The sequence below is a fragment of the Miniopterus natalensis genome, chromosome 1 (genome assembly GCF_054644295.1).
Source record: "Miniopterus natalensis isolate mMinNat1 chromosome 1, mMinNat1.hap1, whole genome shotgun sequence".
NCBI lineage: Eukaryota > Metazoa > Chordata > Mammalia > Chiroptera > Miniopteridae > Miniopterus > Miniopterus natalensis.
This window is the reverse complement of record NC_142081.1, coordinates 116,325,030-116,344,844: the sequence shown is the minus strand read 5'-3', so window position 1 is coordinate 116,344,844 and position 19,815 is coordinate 116,325,030. Positions and strand designations below refer to the sequence as shown.

General features: G+C 43.7%; 1 protein-coding gene across 6 annotated transcripts in view; it reads right to left on the bottom strand.

Annotated features, from left to right (window-relative positions):
* Positions 1–7,394: 7,394 nt before the first annotated feature.
* FRMD4A (FERM domain containing 4A) overlaps positions 7,395–19,815 on the bottom strand; it is a 441,288-nt gene continuing 428,867 nt past the window's right edge. For 5 of the 6 annotated variants that reach the window (XM_016210040.2, XM_016210038.2, XM_016210036.2 and 2 more), the window contains exon 23: positions 7,395–10,479. In XM_016210040.2, coding sequence (XP_016065526.2) covers positions 10,377–10,479 — 103 coding nt within the window. In that variant the 3' untranslated portion in view covers positions 7,395–10,376. The remainder of the gene's footprint in view (positions 10,480–19,815) is intronic. The other variant, XM_016210039.2, reaches the window with a different exon arrangement.

Below are 19,815 nucleotides of genomic sequence, written 5' to 3'. Positions count from 1 at the left end.
CAGAGGCAGCTGGCCTGTGGGCCGTAGTTTGCTGACCCCTGGTAAATGTATAAACCGCAACCTTTTCTATGTTAAGATATTTGCTGTAGAGGTAATTGTGAAAGTCATTTTTGGAGTAATTATTTCTTTTGAAATTGAACTATAACATACCAACAAACAGTGTAGTGTGTGAGTGTACTGGTGTTAACTGTAGAGCTCAGTGATTCTTGATATATGTAACATAGGTCAAGATATAAAACGAGATCTAGATGGAGAACATTTCTAGCAGCACCCCAAGTTTCCTCATGCCTTTCCCCAGCCTGAATCTTCCTACCATCAGACGACCAAAAAATAATTAGGGACATTTCTTAAAGTTGACATACTAAGAATATCACATTTTTGTGTGATTGCTTTTATAGAGCAACTTGGAATCTATGGCTTTAGTAAATGAGGCATCCAATGTAAAATAAAACTGTTAAATGAAAACAATTAAAACTGTATTGTCATTAGAATATACAGGGTGGGGCAAAAGTAGGTTTAGAGTTGTTCATATGGAAAACAATACAATAATCAATAAATAATAATACAAGAATAAACTATTTCATGTACTCCCAGCTGGAAACTGGCTTTTGCCCCACCCTGTATATAAAGTAATTGAAGCCATGGGTATAGAAGTGATCGCTTTGAGAAGCTATGTATAATAAGAAAGAAAAAGAAGAAGACTGAGAGAACAGGGAGATTTAAGTAGCATTTAAGTGAAGGCTGCAGAGGTGAGCAGTGGAAGGAAAGGAACCTGAGTATTATCAGGAATGCCTGGCCCCTTGCGCCCATGAGGGTGGGGGTCACATCTGCCTTTCAGTTCTGTGAAGGCGGCACCTGCCCGGTGCCTGGCCAGCAGGCACTCCATACCTAATTCCCTAAACACAGTCAACTGTTGTGGGGAGGGCAGGAAGCCTACAAATGCCTTTGGCTGTGGCAGCCTGTGGCTGGCTGTGTGCCTGCAGGATGGTGGCCCTGAGTGCAGCAGGGAGTGGGACGTGAGGAAGTGAAGACAGCGACTGAGGGCTTCTCTTCCCCAACATTTGGCTAAGAGGAGAGATGTGGCAGTAGTTAGAGGGAAGGACACTGCTAGGGTTTTTTATTTGAAGATGAAAAAATGTGCATATATTTATATTTTAGAGGGTAAAAGCCACTGGAGGAAAAAACAGAAGTTAGAGGAGCTGGGAGAATGAAGGGAGCAAGGCCCCCTGTGAGCAGGAGGGATGCACCCAGAGCAGGGACGGACGAGCTCTGGAAGGACGGAGAGGCCAGGAGGGAGCAGGACCTGTGCGGCCACAGTGACATTGCTGGTAGAGGGGAGACTTAGGAAGACCTCTGTCTGTCTTTATGTTAATAGGCTCCTACAGGGAAAGCCTCTGGGAAGGAGAGGGTGAGGTGTTGAGAAGTGTGCACTTCAGAAAAGCTGAAAATACCCAACAAAACCCAAATAATATCATTCCTCAAAGGTGGGCGGGTTCAAAAGAACTTTGAGCAAAACCAAGGAGCTCTACTATAAATAGATGTCACAGAAGTAGAAGAGCAAGCTAATTATTTCCCCAAATAATTTACAGGAATAGCACCAACTTTTGGAGAAGAGTAGAGGAAAAAAATTAAGACAAAAATGACATGTAATTGCAAAAAGTATGAACATTTACAAGCCCTTTAATCACATAGGTGCCAAAAAAATAAAAAAAATAAAAAGGAGCAGAGGGAGTGTTCCCCTTTATTAAAAGGACAGCAGGAGGGAAAGGTCAGGTCAAAAATCAGGGAAGCAGAGATTATTAATATTTAAAGTTTAAAAGATATAAGTAAGGTTTAGTGACAAGAACTAGCAACGTATTAAAATGTGGAGACCACAGTGGAGTGGGAAAGGGCTCGATGAAGTTCAGCTTCAGTAAACAACATGGAGTTAAATCCTTAGGGACTAGTGACTGCATTCCATGGTGATAATATTATTGCCTAACGTCCTAGGACTGTCATTAGATACCATTCTGGATGACTCTTGTACACTTGCTAAGCAAAAAAAATACTTGGAAGAATTATCAGGAAAGTAGATCTTAAAATATTTTGTTTGAAGAGCACATTGGAGAGCAGTAAGAAAAAACCCTCTCCTTCTATAATAGTGGCAAATCTATTTTGGAGAGCAAAGGGAAGCTAATAGGAGTGATATGATTTGAGTTATGGCAGAGTTTGATTTTGTGACAGAAACAGAGACCTTGCTTTTGCTCCTGATGGCTGAATATCCCCTGGGAGGACTTTATGATCAGTGTTTTACATGGCCTGGTGTAAACTCATTCATTCGTTCATTCATTCAATACCCATTCAATACCTGAGTCCTTACCACATCCCACACAGTTTAGATGTTATTTTCAAATTTCCCTTAGAGTAAGAAATGATTTGAGAGGAATAAACTATCCTTTGAATCTCTGTTATGATGTAAAAGATATATGAGAAAATACATGATTGTGATTTCATCATTTTGGGGAAGTGTCTTGATGTGCTGTGACTTGTTACTACTACAAGTCCTTCTAAGACAGTGAGTGACTCACATTACACTAACATGGGCCTAAAAAGTGCATGGGTGCTTTTTTTGTCCTTTATAAAAAAAAATGTTTTCACTTAAAAATTGGAAATTGGCATGTCCCTTATATTATAGCAGTAGATTTTAGATGTCTCTCTTTGATTCAGAGCCCTTTAGTTTATCCTTTGACTAGGGACTTGGGATCACTAGTGAGTTGACCAGCAGCTCAGAGGTGAAGGCCAGCCTGCTGGTCAGTAGCTGCGGGTCCTAAAGCTGTTCTCTCTCTGCTCCCACCACACTTCCATGCTCTGCCTGGTGATGGGACTCTGTGGGCCACATTTTTCCTTTTCTGGATGGCTTTTTGTTAGGTGTTACCACCAGTAGTAAACACCGGAGAGACTGGAACCAGAGGGAGGAAGAGGGATCTGCTCCTCTCGTTAGCTTCCTGTCCCTAACAGTGATGGCTCAGCCTGGGTTCCCCAGCTCAGTAGTGACAGTGACTTCCTGGAGTAGTTGGTGCCAGATCACAGTTTTCCACACTTGTATGACTTCATTGTGCCCCTCAGAGATCACAGCGCCATCAGCTGACACCCCATCGTTGGTTTGAACCTGGCTCTGAGGGGTCCTGCCAGGGTCCCAAGGCACTAGTGCCAGCGGAGCAGCGTCCACTCCTCAGGTCTGACTCCCAGCCCCACAGGCTGCCACCTACAAGCTTCCACCTAACCATCTCTTGTCATTGTTTCCCATCCCTGGGAGCTGTCTCTGCTTCCCTGTGCTCATCATTTCTGTGACATCTCGGCGTCCCCCTTTCGCTCTGTCACCTCTTCACTATCTGGTTAACCACAGGTTTTATCAAATCTGTTAACATAATTGGTGCAGGTTTGGTCCCGACAGGACAGGAAGCCAGATCTGCAGCTCCCACGCGAAGGGCATGAGACCCGGGTGCCCGCCCCAGTCGCCCCAAGCTCAGATCATGTTCACCAGCCGCATCGGCATAGCATGGGGACTTTTCCATGTGACGATTATCAGATTGTGTGGTTCACTCCACGCAGGGATGGCTGAGGTTATGGGGAAATGAGTGTTTGCCTACTGTCTGGTCGTGAAGTCCTACCCTCGCTCCCTCGCTCCTGTATCTGCTGCTCCTCGGCCTCTCCAAGGCACCCATTCACTCCTCGGCTTCCTGCTGTATCAGCACCTTCCTGGCTGCACTTTCTCTCTAGTCCATCTAGAAGCCACTGTCATCATTAACCACTCTCTCACCAGGACCTCCTACCCTCTTACCCTTCTGTCCTTCTGCCAGGACCTCCTACCCTCTTACCCTTCTGTCCTTCTGCCAGGCCACCCTGCAGAACCTAAGCCTGCGCCATTCCATCGGTCTCCTCCCATGCAAGTGCCGGGAGGGAATTCACCGCCACCAAGGGTCCAGTGGCAGCTGGGCCCTCAGTGATGCCTGGAGGACTTTCTCCATCTTCACTTCCTCTCCGGCTATTTTATATTCTCATCCTTGCTACTCTGCTCCACCCTGCCCCTGCCCTGCGACCTACTGACCCTGCCACAGGGAGGGTGGCCTCACCTTTCTTTTCTCACACCAGGTTGAGTTTGGAGCAAGCCCAAGGGCTCTTTCCACCTCCACACCTGCCAGCAGCTTTTCTTACCTGAGGTGCGGAAAAAATGTCCCTCCTCCTTGTCAGAGGCTAAATCTTCCAGTGTCCTGCTTTCTTATCACTTTCTATGGTTTTATAAAATACACTTTTTCTTTTCTCCTCCCTCCACCCCCAAATATGATACAAATCTCTTAAATGCAGGAATTTTACATTCGTTTGTTTCACTGCAGAAGTGAGGTGTGAGAGAAAGAAAGCAATCATGAGTAAGTCCAAGGCTTTTGGCCCAGGCACTGGAAGGCTGGAGTTGCCCGTCACCGAGCTGAGGAAGGTCACTGATGCAACAGGGTTGGCGGGGAGGGTCGGAAACTCAGTTCTGGACACGTTAGCATGTCAGACACCCACATGGAGATGTGGAGTAGGCAGTGGGATGCACAAGTTCCAGAGAGGAGGTCCAGGATGTAGGGACAAGAACAGATGCCATGAGCACAGAGATGACCTTTAAAACCATGAGCTACAAAAGAGTGATTGTGGGTAATGAAGGGAAGGGGCCCAAGACCTGAGCCTTGGGATGCTCCACTGCTAAGAAGTCAGGGAGATGAGTAAAAACTACCAAGGGGATTGGAAAAAGAGTCCTGTGCTCAAAGGAGAAAAACCTGGGATCCAAGTGAAGAAAATGGCACAACGAAGGAAGCTCTTAAGAGGGATGGGCTGTGTGCGAGAGAGCTCAGCTGGCGGGTCGCATACAAGGAAAGCAGTGGGCGTTTGGATTGTGGGGAGTCATCCTCGACCTTGACAAGAGTGGCTTAGGCAGAGGGGGCAGGGAAAGCATGATTGGAATGAGTTTGATAGAAAATGCGTGAACGAGTGAAAAAAATAAAAGGAAACTTCTAGTTTGTTGGGATACAAATTTATGCAGAGAAAAAAAGGTTTCTAATAAAAATATACCTGGGGGCAGTTATAAATGAATGGGCTGTATCCGTTCATCTGATCACTGTTTATACTCCTGAATCGCAATCCAGGCCCTTCAGCTCTTGCTTGAATAGACACTGACTATGCTGGGAGCACGGCTCTGTGCCAGGCCAAAGGGGTGATACCTCTGCGGGTTCTTTCGGCTTTTCTCTGCCACCTCCTTGAATGAGGGATCAGTGAGAGAGCCTGTCTACATACTTGTTGATCTCTTTCTTATCTTTGGGACTCATTGTTAACCTCTTCTTTCTGTTTAATGTTGACAACCTGATTCCCCCTATGTTGTGGTCCTGTGCCTGTTTGTCTGAGTCTTCAGAGCATAAACTTTGGAAGACCTGGACACAGCACAGAACGTGAAATGAGTGACTCCTACTGGGGCCCGACGCCTGCTTGCTAGGCTTCGTCTGTGGTTTTCTGACACCCCTCTTTTTAGAGAGAATTTTATGTCTGAGCTCTTTTGAACTGGTGTTGTGGGAGAGAGGGAAAAAAGGCCTGGCTATTTCTAATGCTTTCTACTTTGATGTTTCTTTTGTGCTCTCTAATAAACAAATTGCCTTGTTGGCACTGTGTAAGGGGGGAGTGTGTGTGTGTGTGTGTGTGTGTGTGTGGTGAAAGGTAGGAAGGAGTGGAGAAGAAATGGAAAAATCCCATCTTCCTGTGTGCCAGTTGCTGTCATCTGACAAAACTTAATGCATAGATTCTAGATTTATTTTCTGAGCTGTGATATATTTACATATAAAGGACTTGTAGAAGATCCCTGTTTATTTGTGTAGATTATCTTGAGATACAGGGTCCCTGGTTGCTTTCCAGAGGAAAGGCTTTAGAAAGTATAAAGTGCTGTCTCACTGGGCGTACTTCCAGACATGCTTTGCGTTCTCAGTGGGATTGCTCTCATTTTTGGCAGGGGTTAACCCGCTGTGCTGGCAAATGCTTCAGCAAGGGCTTTCCATCTGGGGAGGACTTTCCATCTAGGGATGTTCTTGGCCACCAGATTCTGGTTTCCTGCTAGTGAAGAGATGCATGTTGGTTTAGACTAGGGGCCAAGGATTCAATTGCACCAAAGTCCCTACAGAAGCCAGCCAGTTACCTTTTTGCTCATAAACATGGGACTCTTTGTACCTGCAGGCCCAGTAGGCTGTCGCTTTGGTGATATGACCTGGAGGGTCAGTAACAGAGTTTGAACTGTGGTGTGAGCACAGAGGTGAACAACAGTGATGGTAAAGAGCCTGAGCAACCTGCCAGTCTCCCTGACTGGCCCTGTGCACCCCACACGGAACCAGGGACCACATGGAGACAGACTAAAGCTGACCTTCAGAGCCTAGGGTCCCACAGTGTCTCTTCCACCAGGGGCTGTTCTGTGATACAGTATCCATGCTTGGCGCATGCTGCACATGGGTAACTATAATGAACAGTGATACAAACACTAAACTAGCATCCTGACCAAGTATGATCTCTAATCTCACATCCTTTTGTAGAGTAATTAAGAATATATCATCTTCGTCTAAGTAACAAAAGGAAAATTTAAAAAAATAAGAATTAGCCTCTATTAAATGAACCAAGCCCTTCCACAACATCTAGCAAGACAATCAAAATGACATCTGTACAATAGATGAGTGGATAAAAAAAGCCAGGGTATGTATATATAATGAAATATTACTCAGCTATAAAAAAGAATGAAATCTATGACAGAATGGATGGACCTACAGGGTATTATGTTAAGTAAGTCAGACAGAGAAAGACAGATACCATATGACTTCACTTATATGTGGAATCTAAAGAACAAGATAAATGAACAGACAAAACAGAAATAGGTGCATAGATACAGAGAACAGACTGATGGATGCCAGAGGGAGGATGGTTGAGAGGCTAGGTGAAAAAGGAAAAGGGGTTAAGAAGTACAGCTTGGCAGTTAACGAAATAGTCCTGGGGATGTAAAGCACAGCATAGGGAATATAGTCAATAGTATTGTAATAACTACATACAGTGCCAGGTGGGTACCTCAATATTGGGGGGAACACTTGTAAAGTATATGATTGTTTAACCACTATGCAAACTGTAATTAAAAAGTAAAATTTAAAAAACACTTAATGAAAAGAATAGCATCTGCAGGTTGACTTTAAAAAATGAGCCTGGTGAGGATCCAGCACCCGAGCTAGCGTTCACCACCTAGAATCGAACAAAACCTCCAACTGAGATCTCTTCATTTTGAAAATGCTTTAATAAGTGTTGACAACACTGTTTTGCAAAATGTAAAGGTACTATACAAATTCTTAATACAAAAAGAATAAATTAAAAGCAGATTTCTTTTTAATTCTGCAACTTTGTCTACAACATACATCTTTTTCATTGATTACAGTTGAACAGAATCCAGTAAAATCATTTTACATGCTCTACAGTCAGTTTCAGGAGCAACCTAATCCTTTTCTCCCCCATTATTAAACTAGAGTCCATTTTACACAACTTGTAATAAACTATTGACATTAATGTGTATGAAAAACTTTACACCTAGTTAACTAAGCAGTAACTGGTCATCTGATAGCACCTGGATGGGGTTTGCTATATTGAGAACTAAACTAATACTGAATGAAAACAAATTTGAATTTTAACTTCTCCAACATCCACCTGTCTAGCAAACAGTCTGATATAGGTGTTTTCACCAGTCTTCTGGCTAAACAAGCAGCAGTTTCTTACATGTGTCCACAGAATCCAATGGGGCTTTAAATCAGACCAGGGGCTTCATGGTTCATCTTGTTTTGTTTTAAAGAAATAGGGATCTTTAAAGAGCTTGCAAGTGCTTGTGTACAACAACTATATTGTTTCCCACATGCGTTCATTAACCATGTCAGTCTCAAAGGACTAATACTTTATGTACACTTTGTAGTAACTGAACGCAGCTAAACAGTAAAACCTGTTTTACTTAATCTCCGTCTTTACTACCAGACTATTGTGATGTTTGTCTGAACTGTAATCCCTCTCCCGCTCCATTTCTCTCTGCCCCTAGAATCCAGAGCCCAGGTGTTTAGAAAGGATTTTCATCTCTCATTCCTTATAACCCAACTGGGCTAAAGCCTTGACCCGACTGACTTCAGACCGATGTTACATTACTGTACATGTTGTAGAACCTTGTCACCTTTTCTATTACCCTTTTGACGTTTCCTGTTACACAAAGTCCAATTTCATTATCCACGTATGAGTTTTTGGGAGAAAGAAAAACGGCCCAATGTATAATGTTTCCTCATGGGGAGGGAAAAGACCCGCTGTTTGTAGCTTTGGCCATCAAAATAAGAGCAACAAAAATACACCCCTCTCATCAATCCCCAGAATCATTTTAACATTATAACCAGTTTTATTTATCCTGCAGGGTTTACCCCTAAAGTGTTCTGTGAATATTAATCCCTTCTGCAAGCTGGCATCACCAACCCAGCCTCACACAGGGCCTCGTGGACCAGGCCCTGAATCGTCCAGAGGGTCCCAGCCTGCTGTGAGTCCACACGCTTTGCCAGCTGCAGCAGAGGGTGCACCATGGTTAGTTATTTTGTTTAGTGTCCATCCAGACCTTCCTGGTGTGGTGGAGTCTATTGTTATTCTCGGATTACATATACATAAAGAACAAAGTTTTTTGTTTTTTTGCTAAAGCTAACTTCAGTCCTGCTGTCCCACAAAATTACCCCCACCCCGGCTCCTGTCTCTGGCTGCCCAATGCCTTTCCGGTAAGTCATTACAAGTGAGGAAAAAATATCCCCCGCCCCCCACTTGCGCCAATAAGCACAGCATACCACCTCCGTGGAGACCGTGTTTGTGCCATTTTGAATAACCCAACTAAGAGTGTGCACTTGTTATTATAAAAGTAGTTTTGAGGCCTTTGAAGATTGATGGCTTTCCAGTTGTGTATTAAGCATAGCTCAAAACACATGTAAACATGCAGCTCCCACACTTTTTTTTTGCTCTTCTTTCTTCTTTTGGTGCTTGCGGACAAATGTGGTACAAGGCGGCTGACGCTGTTGTAGATATGTGGGCCCCTTGGGAGCTGGTGTTTTTTCAACCCTGCTCTGCCTAGTAGACACGTGAGTAAAATCTTTCTACCTAAGGGCATAGTTGGGTTTTTGAATAAGTGACACATTGGTAACCGAAGTCAGATCTGAGCTCTTTATCACACAAGTGCTAACAAACATAAAATGAGCCACAACAGTTAAACACTTGAATGGATCGCAATGTGCTTTTCCCTTGGTTTCCCATAAAAAATATAATGAAACACCTTGTGCAAAAAAATAGGATAGTTTTACTGGTTGTTTTAATGAGAGGACCACTTTTGGCATCATCACCTTACGTTTCCTACAAATCCCAAAAGGAAAGCAGTTTAGTGTCCTGGGCTTGGGTACAGACCAGGGCTAATAGCACACTCTGCTCTCCCCACAGGTCTGTTCTCCTTCGCGTCCAGACTCACAGAGATCCGACTTTCCCATCACATCAGCTTAGTTTTCCAGGCTCTCCACTGAGAGAGAAGGTGGACATTAAGGGAGAGAGAAGGTGGACATTAAGGGAGAGGGGTAGACGGGAAACAATTTACAAATGGTTGACTTTGACTTGTGTGTTGTAGCAGTTGAGAATTCGAAAGAGATTTCATTACACAAAGAATGTCTTCCTCTTGGCCCCTCTTATTTTTTTGTGTTTTATTTTTTAATTTTTTAAATCTTTGGCAGCATAGAACTGATTGTGATCCTCTGATGCATCTCTGGTGTGCTAAGCTTCCTTTTTCGTTCCCCCCCACTCCCCCAAGAGCTACTCCCCCAAGGAATCTTTCAGGTGTCAACTAGACTTCCCACTAGGCATCCTGTTCTTGCAGGGCTTGGTTGGCCTCCAGGTGGCAGGCTGGCCACAGCTTACCAGTCTTTCTGGATCACCCGTAGTAAATCTCCTTTCCTGTTCTCTATACATGCCACTGTCCACAGGAATTTGATGCCAGCCAGCTTCCCTGATGGTTCCTGGCCTGGGGGCTGTCATGGCAGTGGGAAGCCACCAAGGTGCCATTGAGGACAAGTGCCTGGCTCTCTGTGGACAAAAGAGCCAGGGGACACACAGTGGGACCGGAACCTTCCAGAATGTCTCCTCAGTCAGGTTTTTGAGTTGTGAGGGGATGCGGAGACGGGAGGAAAAAGTGCTGAGGGCCGAAGCTGGTGCAGGGTGACAGTGCGTCTGGGTAAGGCAAATGAGAGGCAGTGAGGTGATCTCAGAATGGCGTTGAGGCGGTCAGATTGAGGCCGGCTGGCTCACACGAGGGTCCCGGGCTTGGCTTTCTCCTGGCCGTACCACTGGACGTCAGCTAGTTCTGGATACAGGGAGGAATCCAGGAAACAGCTATCACTGTAGCTCCTGCAGGGAATCCGAGGAGAGGAGGCGGTTAGCGGGAAACGGTGTTTACCAGCCTGCACTCACAAGTGCGTGCTTATTTACGTAGGGTTTCATACTGATCAGCGGCCTTTCCTGTCCACGAGGAGCTAGGCCTGATGCAGCGCCGAGTAGACAGAAGGCTCTCACAGACTGAAATACTCACATAAAGGGGACCTAAACCTCAAACATCTGCGAAGGAGGAAAGTAGAGCTAACGCTTACTTATGCCTCTGGGTTGCATGCTGAAATCACCCGGGAAATACCCAAAATCTCAAGTCTGGACTTCACCCCAGAGGTGCTGGTTTAATTGGTCTGTGGTGTGCTGAGTACATGGAGGTTTCAGAGGCCCCCCCCCCCCCCCCATTCTCCTGTGCACAGTGGCTGGCTGAAAGCCCCCAGGGCTGCATTTGTCAGGATTCCTTTTCCAGGGAACAGCTGCTTTGGGTTGTCCTCCCTGGGCCCCTGGTGCTAACCAGACTTTTATTTTGTCCTAGAAGGACATTTAAAATGTTAGATTTTCCATAGTGAAACTGGAGTCATATTTTGAATTGAGTTGTTAAAAACATTGAATCAATGCTTAATATTTAAACCACATGTTTTGTAGTTATAAAAAAGGTATATTGAAAATACATAGGAAAGTATATAGTAAATAAGAGACTTTAAAAAAGTCAGGTAGAAGGAATTTTTACATATCAAAAGTGATCACATAGATATGTACGTTGCAGCTGACAATCATACTAGAGATCATGTTCAGGAAAAACAGCCTGTCTCTAGAGATCCTAAATTAGCTCTTTCAGGGCAAGGCAAAGGTCAGACTTCATCTCGGAGAAGGTGAGGATGAGCTGGCATCTGCCCCACAGACCCTGCGCTCTCTCCCCAAGTCCTGCTGGCCGCAGTCACTGATGTTGGCATCACTAACCCAGGCGCTCTGTTCCTTCGGCTGCCCTGTGGCCTGGAGTGTCCTGTGTGCTCATTCTTGTTTTTCACTTTTACTTACAGTATAATTTCATTTGTGCTGATCCCTGAAGAGATGAAACCTCTAGGCCTTTAACCTAGAGGTTTCTGAAGTAACCCCGTGAGTGACACTGGGCTGTGACTGTGAATTAGCAGTCTGTGTATTGTTAAGTTTGACCTCCCGAGAGCATATGCCAGTTAGGGAGTAGAAAGATCTATTTGGAAACACCATAGGACTTTCCATAAATGTCAGAAGATTCTCTTCCCTGCTGCTGATCTCCCCGTACCTAGTGCTAGGGTTATGGTTGGGATGGGCGACAGGAAGAGCCCCCAATCCAATGTGGCTTAAAGAAAAGCAAGTTTAAAGAACATTTTAAACACAGTCTCATGAACCAGTTTATGACTGAGAATGATCAGTCATCGCCACTTGTCTGTCTGATTTGCTGACTTCTCTAGGAACAAATGGATGAAGGCATTCTGGATTTTGTAAATGTTTCTCATTTGGCTTAAAAAACAACCCATTAAAGCTGCGAAATCCCAAGGCATCTGTGAGCAGACTGTGGGTTTTATTGAGTCCTGTGCCAGGACCCCTGGTTAATGCCGCTTAAATGTGGCTTCAGAAGCAAAGTAACAAAGTCTCTCAATTGTGTACTAGCCATGGATACCTCTTAGAGCATCTGCATGGTAAATGGCTGATTCCATTACACCCACCCTGAAAATTCCTCTCTGCCCTGACAAACAGACTTTTGCCATTGTGCCTGAGGAATTGAGAAATTTTTTGTGGCAAAAGGTGCTGGACCCCACAGTGGACACTGGCTGTTCCTTGGGGGTGAATGAGGGGGCTGGAGCCCTGGTGGAGTCCCTCCATAACTTCGTGTGGTCCTGGTGGTGCTCTCCACCAGGTGTCACCCCATACCCTTACAAAGGGTGGATAAGTGAATCAAGTGGCCCAATTAGAGTCCTCCAGCCGCAGTCACTGGTTCAAAGATAGACATGTGCCGAAGCAAGGCCAAGCAGCTTTCACACTAGGATGCCAGTTTCCTCCTGAGAATGCAGTTACAGGAGCAGGAAGTGGAAGTAGAGATGGAAAGAGAGCTAGCAAGCCCTGGCTCCACCTCTGCCCTGAGCCCTGAGCCATAACTCACTAGTTTATAAAAGAACAGTTGGATCCAAGTCGTGTTTCTGGAAGTTGGAATAAACATTTCATTAATATTTGTGGAGAGGACACTTAAGACTTTTGGCCTAAGTTCCAAATAGCCTTCTCCCTCTTTTTTTCCCTTTTGATAAGAATTACCTCCTTGATGCTTACATTTCAAAGAGATAGCCCAGATGAGAACTCCTGAGAAGAACACGTAGAACATTTATATCTCAAAGGCACCGATGAATAGTGGAGGTTTGGGGATTGCTAAAAAGGATAGGTGGGCTCTGAATTGCTTTGAGTGCTGCATTTCTGTTCTTGTAAAGACTAGATTTGTAAGACAAGCACAGTTTTTGATCCCTCAAGGAATTAAGTTGCAACTTAATAAAACCAAAAAGATCTTAAATATTTACTCAGTTGAATTTTGTTTTTTAACAGTTTGATGGCGGTGGTGGAACCCAAAGGAGATACCTCACAGCTTCACAGATGAGAAACATAGGTGCTGGTCCCTGTGAACCTTCTGAGTTCTCTTTCTCCCCATTTCCAAGGGCCATGGGTTCAGTTCCTCTGGGTCCTGTGTTCAGCTCTCTTTGCATTGAGTCATCAGTCTAATTGGCTTTCCAGTACAAAGTTAATGGGTCACTCTAGACTGACAGGAGGCTCTATCAGCACCAATCACGAGTCCTTGGTTAGTCTACAGTCCACATCGGTTGAGGTCTGCTGGTTCAGTTCACGATTTTACTTTGGGAACTGCTGGTGGTGCACACCTAAGGCTTCCTCTTGGCCAGTCCGCAGTACCATCTCTTTGGTTACTGCTGGTTTCTGTTAGTGTGCACATGAGGCGAAGGAGTGATAGTTCTATGGTTAATGGGAATCTCAGAAGCCAAAGCTGCAAAATTAATGGGTGCAGGTTGAGCACTTAGAGCTGCTAAGGGCTTCCCAACTAACTCTAAGACTCATTCGAGGAGAAGTTGGTCACGGAACAGGCTAGACTGACACTAGATCACCTGCCAACCTCAAGAGCATTTTCATGCACTGAAGTATTAATTTGGCTCTGAGAGATGTAGTGCTTAACTAAAGAAATGGGATCCTCACAATTCTGCCAGAAACACAGCTTGTGTCCATCTGTTTTTTTTATAAACTAGTGACTTTTGTATTATCATACTTGTCTCAAGGCTAAAATTTTAAAATTTTTGTCTGTATGTTTATGTATGTATAGTGTAAATGTGTAATATTTTTCTACTTCTGGGTAGTATTACCAAAATTAGTTTGTAAATGAGCTCTATTTAATTGACTTAAAGAAAAAGAAACACTTATCAAATTAAGTATTCTAAATGCTCAGAAATATAGAAACTTAACCCAGATGTTCTTCAAGTTTATGTGACTTAGAATAAATATTTAGTAAATAAAAGCTAGCTTAAGCTTGTTGGTTTAATTAAAATAGGTATGTATTCAGAGTTATCAGCTTTACTACAATGTAGAAATACAACTTTTATTCTACCGGTCAGATAAGTTTGTTATCCTGTTACAAAGTCTGTCAGCAGGGAAGATAACTTAAGATTTGGTTTGCTGTTTAATATCTTAAGAAATTTTCATGATTAATTTAAACATAATTGCTAAAAACAAGTGAACAAATATGTCTTAGTCATGGTCTGGATGTTTCTCACTGGGTAGACAGTTTTTCCTGTTGATAAGCAACTGCCTTTTTTGTAGCATAGAAATTACTTGAAGACATCATCCCTACATGGGGTGCCCCCACTGTTTTGCACAGTGACCTCAGAACTCATTTTCCTGGTCAAGCAATCCATGAACTCTGCAGAGATCTTTCTATGCTATATAGAGGTTGCATTGCCCATAGCATCCTCAATCTTCAGGACTAGTAGAAAGGACTAATGTGGCATCTTTAAAACCCAATTAGGAAAATTTTGTGAGTCTTGGAAATTCCCTGAACCAAGGTGCTGTCACTGTTTCAGAGACTCTAAGGTCCTTCCTTAGCTTCTGAAAAACCTAAGCTCACTTTCTGGGAAATAGTAACCTGCAAACCCATGCATCGGCCTCATTCCCCATTCTCTGACCATCGCATTGCCCAATGGGATCTATTCACATATTGCTAGTTACCTATACTCTATTTCCAGAAATATCTCTCAAAAGTTGAAGAAGCCTATGCTGAGCAAGAATACAATCTGATGTCTGATTCCCCTTGTGACCTACTTCCTAGAGAATACCTCTACTGGAAAAGACACACTTAAAGGACTCCCTCCTCGCTGTTGGAAAGACCTTTCCTGGTGCTGCTCACTGATTCCTGTGCAGCTAAACTTGAAGGCATCTATCTCTAATTTAAGGAGTCACAGGAACTGAGTGGACCAGCAAAGCCACTAATGATCTCAAACTCAAGACCTCCAAGCAGCCAGAAGCAGAAAACATTGGATGCAGACAGCTATCCCAAACCTGCAGAACTTAAAGCTTGATTTCCACCACTGTGCTTCTTTACTGTGAAAATTACAAGGACAGGAGGGCAATTAATCAGACTCTTCTACTTTTCTGTGTTTTCCTGTTTGCCCTTTCCCCTTAACCTTGTCTGAATATAAAATGCCCTTGTCTGTATCTCCCAGGTGATTGCCAAGGGTGGTAACCATTTAGGCTGCGGGATTTGCCACTTAAAACTCCGTATCTCCCATGATGTTGGATACCCTGGTCCTTCCTGTAACCAGTTTATCTTCTATCCTTAATGTCACCATAAAAAATACCCTAGTGGGAGTCAGCCAGACTCCCAGTGTCTTCCCCACCCCTCTTTCTCTGATTATAACTGTACTTTCCCAGTTAGACACAAATACCTATGCAGACTGTAACACACTTGAAACCCCCAAGTTCTTATGATTATCTATCTAAATCATACCTGCCCCAGTGAAGAAAAAAATCTTACCAGCAGCATCCACCTTTGCAAGGAATTTAGAACAACTTTTTATTTCAGGCTAGGAGACTTATTTCCCATATGAACCAAAACCCTAACCTATCCTTGCCTTGAATGGGCAAATGCAATAATCCATGCAGATGAATTCATTAACAATGCCACTTTAGCAGGAGTGGGTTTGTGCCCTGACAGGATTTATCTTTGTCTGTGGCATATGAATGCTATGCCTAGATGCCTAGATGGCTGGCACATAACTGGCAATGTTGCCTACTTAGGTTATGTACTGTGCCCCTAACTGTCCACAACCAAACTGAGACACCTCGCTAGTCAACTCCCCCGAATTATCATCAAGTTAGATAGGACTTATCAGGAGGCATTCAGGATTCACTTCTTTTGGCAGGTCCTACTTGTCTGGTTAGAAGTGGGTACAAATGATGCTATGATCAGAAACCCTTTAAACCCTTGGAAATATCGCCCACTTTACTACCAAGGCCTTAGCCATCCAACAAAAATTCCCCGACTTCCTAGCTAAAGTTGTCCTTGACAACAGGACAGCCCTTGATTACCTCTTAGCTGAATAAGGATGTGTCTGTAGTCAGCACTATTGTACTTGGATTGACACTTCTGGAAACTTGAGGTCAAACCCAATCCGACTTATCTTGGAATTTTTAATTTATTGAGCTGGTTTCCAATAGGATTGGGCTTATGAGTTACAATTTGGTCTGTCTATCCTATTTGTCATTTTATTTTGTGTTTTGATTTTTAAACTCTTCAGTTGTTGTCTATCCAGTCTTTGGAAAATAGCAAACCTGATAGATGAATGCTTGCCCAGTGTTTCAAACTGGTATCTAATACCTATATCCTTGACAAAGTCTCCCTACCTTAACCCTCCACTTTGACCCATAAGAAGTTGCTCAAATGTGGCCTTTCAGTTGCTACCAACCCCAAAAGCTTCTCTCACCCTGAAGGAAGATATCCAGTCATGGCATGATGAAGAAAAATATACAAAATGGATAAAGTCCATGCAGAAGAAATACCTAGCAATATACGAGTGATCAACACCCCCTAATAGGGACTTGATCAAAAAGTGGAAAAGTAGACCCAAACTAAAATGGAGTCACTTATGTTATGGACAAAATGGAGATGGTCAACACAAGCTCATACAGGAAACTTAATCTAATCTTATAGGAATTTATAGCTCTTCTCAAATTAGCAGAGGACACCAGCCAATCCCCAGCCACCGAGTCTGTTCATGCCCACATCTGGACTTCCTCGTTTCTCTGATTCGGCTACCCTGACGCAAATATACAGTCTGGTTGTTGACAATTCTTGTTGTTCAAATGAGGCCAATGAAATCCACATGCCATTTCCCTCTTCTGTGGGACTACACACCTGAGGATGACCCTTCTCTGCTCTGAGGGACATGTTCTCCATCTAACAACATCTTTGATCAAGAAAAATAAAATAAAAAAAGGAAGAAGGAAGACAACACCTAAATGACATGGTTGATCAGTGATACTTTCTGCAAAAGATCTTCACCAAGAGGGGAAATGTGAAAGGATTCAATCTAAAATGGAACTGAAGGACAGGAAATGGAGACTCTCACACATGTACCCTAGGAAAAAAGGAACTTAAGAACTAAAAGACAAATTTTCTGTAAATGCCTGAAGAACAAAAGACTGAGACTTACCTCCTGGCACGTGAACATCCGCCAAGAATCTCTGTCCAACCTCGAGCCAATGAACTTACTGCTTAGACTCTGGCTGAACTCTACCCCCTTTTCACTCCTTGCCCATAAATACAGCTTGCCCCAAACCCTCAATGGATTCGCCTGTAGCTGGCCATTGCATAGTTCCAGAATTGCATTTCCTCTGCTATTCCTGAATTAACTCAATTTCTGTTCATTCAAGCTTGCCTCAGTTTACCTCCTTATACAGATTAACAGCCATTATGGGGAGTGTTCCAATTAGACCAGAACATTCATTTAAGATGTCTACTTGAAAGCAAGGGCTCCCAAATAAAACAGAATGGGAGACCTATTTTTACTGACATGCAAAAACCTCCAAAAGTCTTCAAGATTCCAAAATAACTTCATTGAAAGATTCATTGCAAAAGGCTAATAAAGAATTAAACACACAGTGGTACCTACAACAAAAGACTATAGGACTGGTGTGACTCCTATTACTCCCCTCTAACCTCCTTTACCCGAGTACTCACAGTCTAGTCCTCTCTCTGAACTGCCTTTCCACTCTGAAGGGACTACAAGACTTGACCAAAGGTCTGCAATCAGTGGCCTTACAGATGCCCCCTTATCGGCCCCTCCCAAGGTTGATGGGACTCTGAAGGATTTTCCAGTAAACTGCTACCAGTTATTCTCTTAAAACAGCTGAGGAGAAACTAAAATTAAATCAGTGGAACCCTTTGCCAAATTCTGGTAGATACTAGGGTTACACTCTCCACTTTAAACCCCACTTGCTCTAGAGCCTGCGGAGTGGATCTTGGGGGAACTGGCAGAAGCCAGTGAAAGGTGAGAATTCTTCCTAGAGTCGGCTTTCCCAGATGGCTGTCTGTAGTGCCAAGTCTATCAGCCAACAAGGTTTGTGCCACACTGAAGAATTTACTGTGAGGGAGAATATTCTTCTAGAAATTATGAAATGTAAAAATAAATTTTCCAATCCAGTGTCACAAACAGTTCACAATTGCTCACTTCTTAGTGTTCACAAGGAATTAAGGATTCTAAGGGTTAGAACTCTAATCAATGCATTCTAGAAATTGTATGAAATTCCTAGAAATCCAGCATGTCCTGGTATTATCATAATTCCAGTTATTATCTTAAGATGTTGTAGATATAGAAATAACCAAATTTCCCTGTCGATTCCATTACAATGAACTCTAGTCAGATCTTTAGCAATGGGTGTCCCAGGAACTCGTGACCACTGGCACCACTGTCAAATCATGAGATGTTGAATTGTGGGTGCATATTTCATGCCTGAAGAAGGCTCCACCTGGCTTCAGGTCCTGCGCAAAAGCTGGAGAACTCACAATGAGACTGACTAGGAAAAAAAGTAGCCAACGTCAGAGTAGACCGCTTCCCCCCAAGAGGTCAGATCAAGAACATTTCTTTCCACTCCTCCTTCCCCCTCTGACCATTTTTTCCTATTCCCTACACCATGAGGGTCTTTATGATTCTTTTGTCTACCTTTTTGCCTTGCTCAGGCCTGGAAAGATAATGCCATTGTCCACATGCCTCAGGCCATTGCAAAGGGTGGTAATCTAACCTCAAAACAACTGCTGGATTTGCCCCGATGCTGGTGATTCTATAGCTCTGCCCATCCCAAACTCCTCCCTGATTTTCAGTGCCTCAGTTTCTCTGGGCAAACTCAGCCTCCTCTATGGTGTCAGAGTCCCTAGCCCTAGGGAACAATTTTCTCTGCTCTGGTTAACAACCTTAGACTTGGGGAACTTTGTATCCAGGCTCTGTGTCCAAAGAAAGGGACAAGAGGCAAGGGTGACCACCTGTAGAGTCTACAGACCCTTAAATTTTACTGGCCTGCATGGTTGTCACCTTTTTAGTCCTGATGCACAGACTGTCCTGTGACCAATATCACTTGCTGTACCTGGATTGATATTTTGGGGAAGTTGAGACAAGCCATTTGGCTTAAAGTGACTCCTTCTACAGGGTCTTTCTTGACTTACTTGATTTTGATTGGCTTGGGTCTTTGGAACATGGCTCCAAAGGGCACTCCAGACACTGTGAATTATCCTGTTTATAATAACCATAGTAGTTCCCCCTGGTGTGTTCTCTCAAAAGCTTTAAATGCATGTTTGCAGCCACTAACCATCAAGCAAATGATCCCCTAAGAACAGAATGTCAGAAAAGGAACAAAGAGAATGGCCCCCTTAAAGCATATGAACCTGACGTTGTGACCTGTGAATGCCACAGAGAGATTTGGCAAAAACAGAGAGATCTCCAGACCAGAAGCTGGGAGTAACACTAGTGCCGTAAATTCTGATCACATCTCTTAGCTAGGCTGAGTCTGATCAAAGGAAGAAATTGTTAAAAACAAGGCAATGGAATGAAAATGAAGTTGCTTACCACCAAACCGAGACATAACTACGGTTTGGGCTTTCCCAGAAATGGAATCTGTCAATCAGGAATGGCCTGGTCAGCATTAGTGAGAAAACCTGCCTGATAGAGCTCTGCCACCCCCGAGGGAAAGTGACTGCAATAATCAACCCACTTTTTCACCTCGTGTGGCTTCCTTGATCCTGCTGCCTTCTGCCCATAAAAGTCTTTCATTTGGTACAGCTCCTCA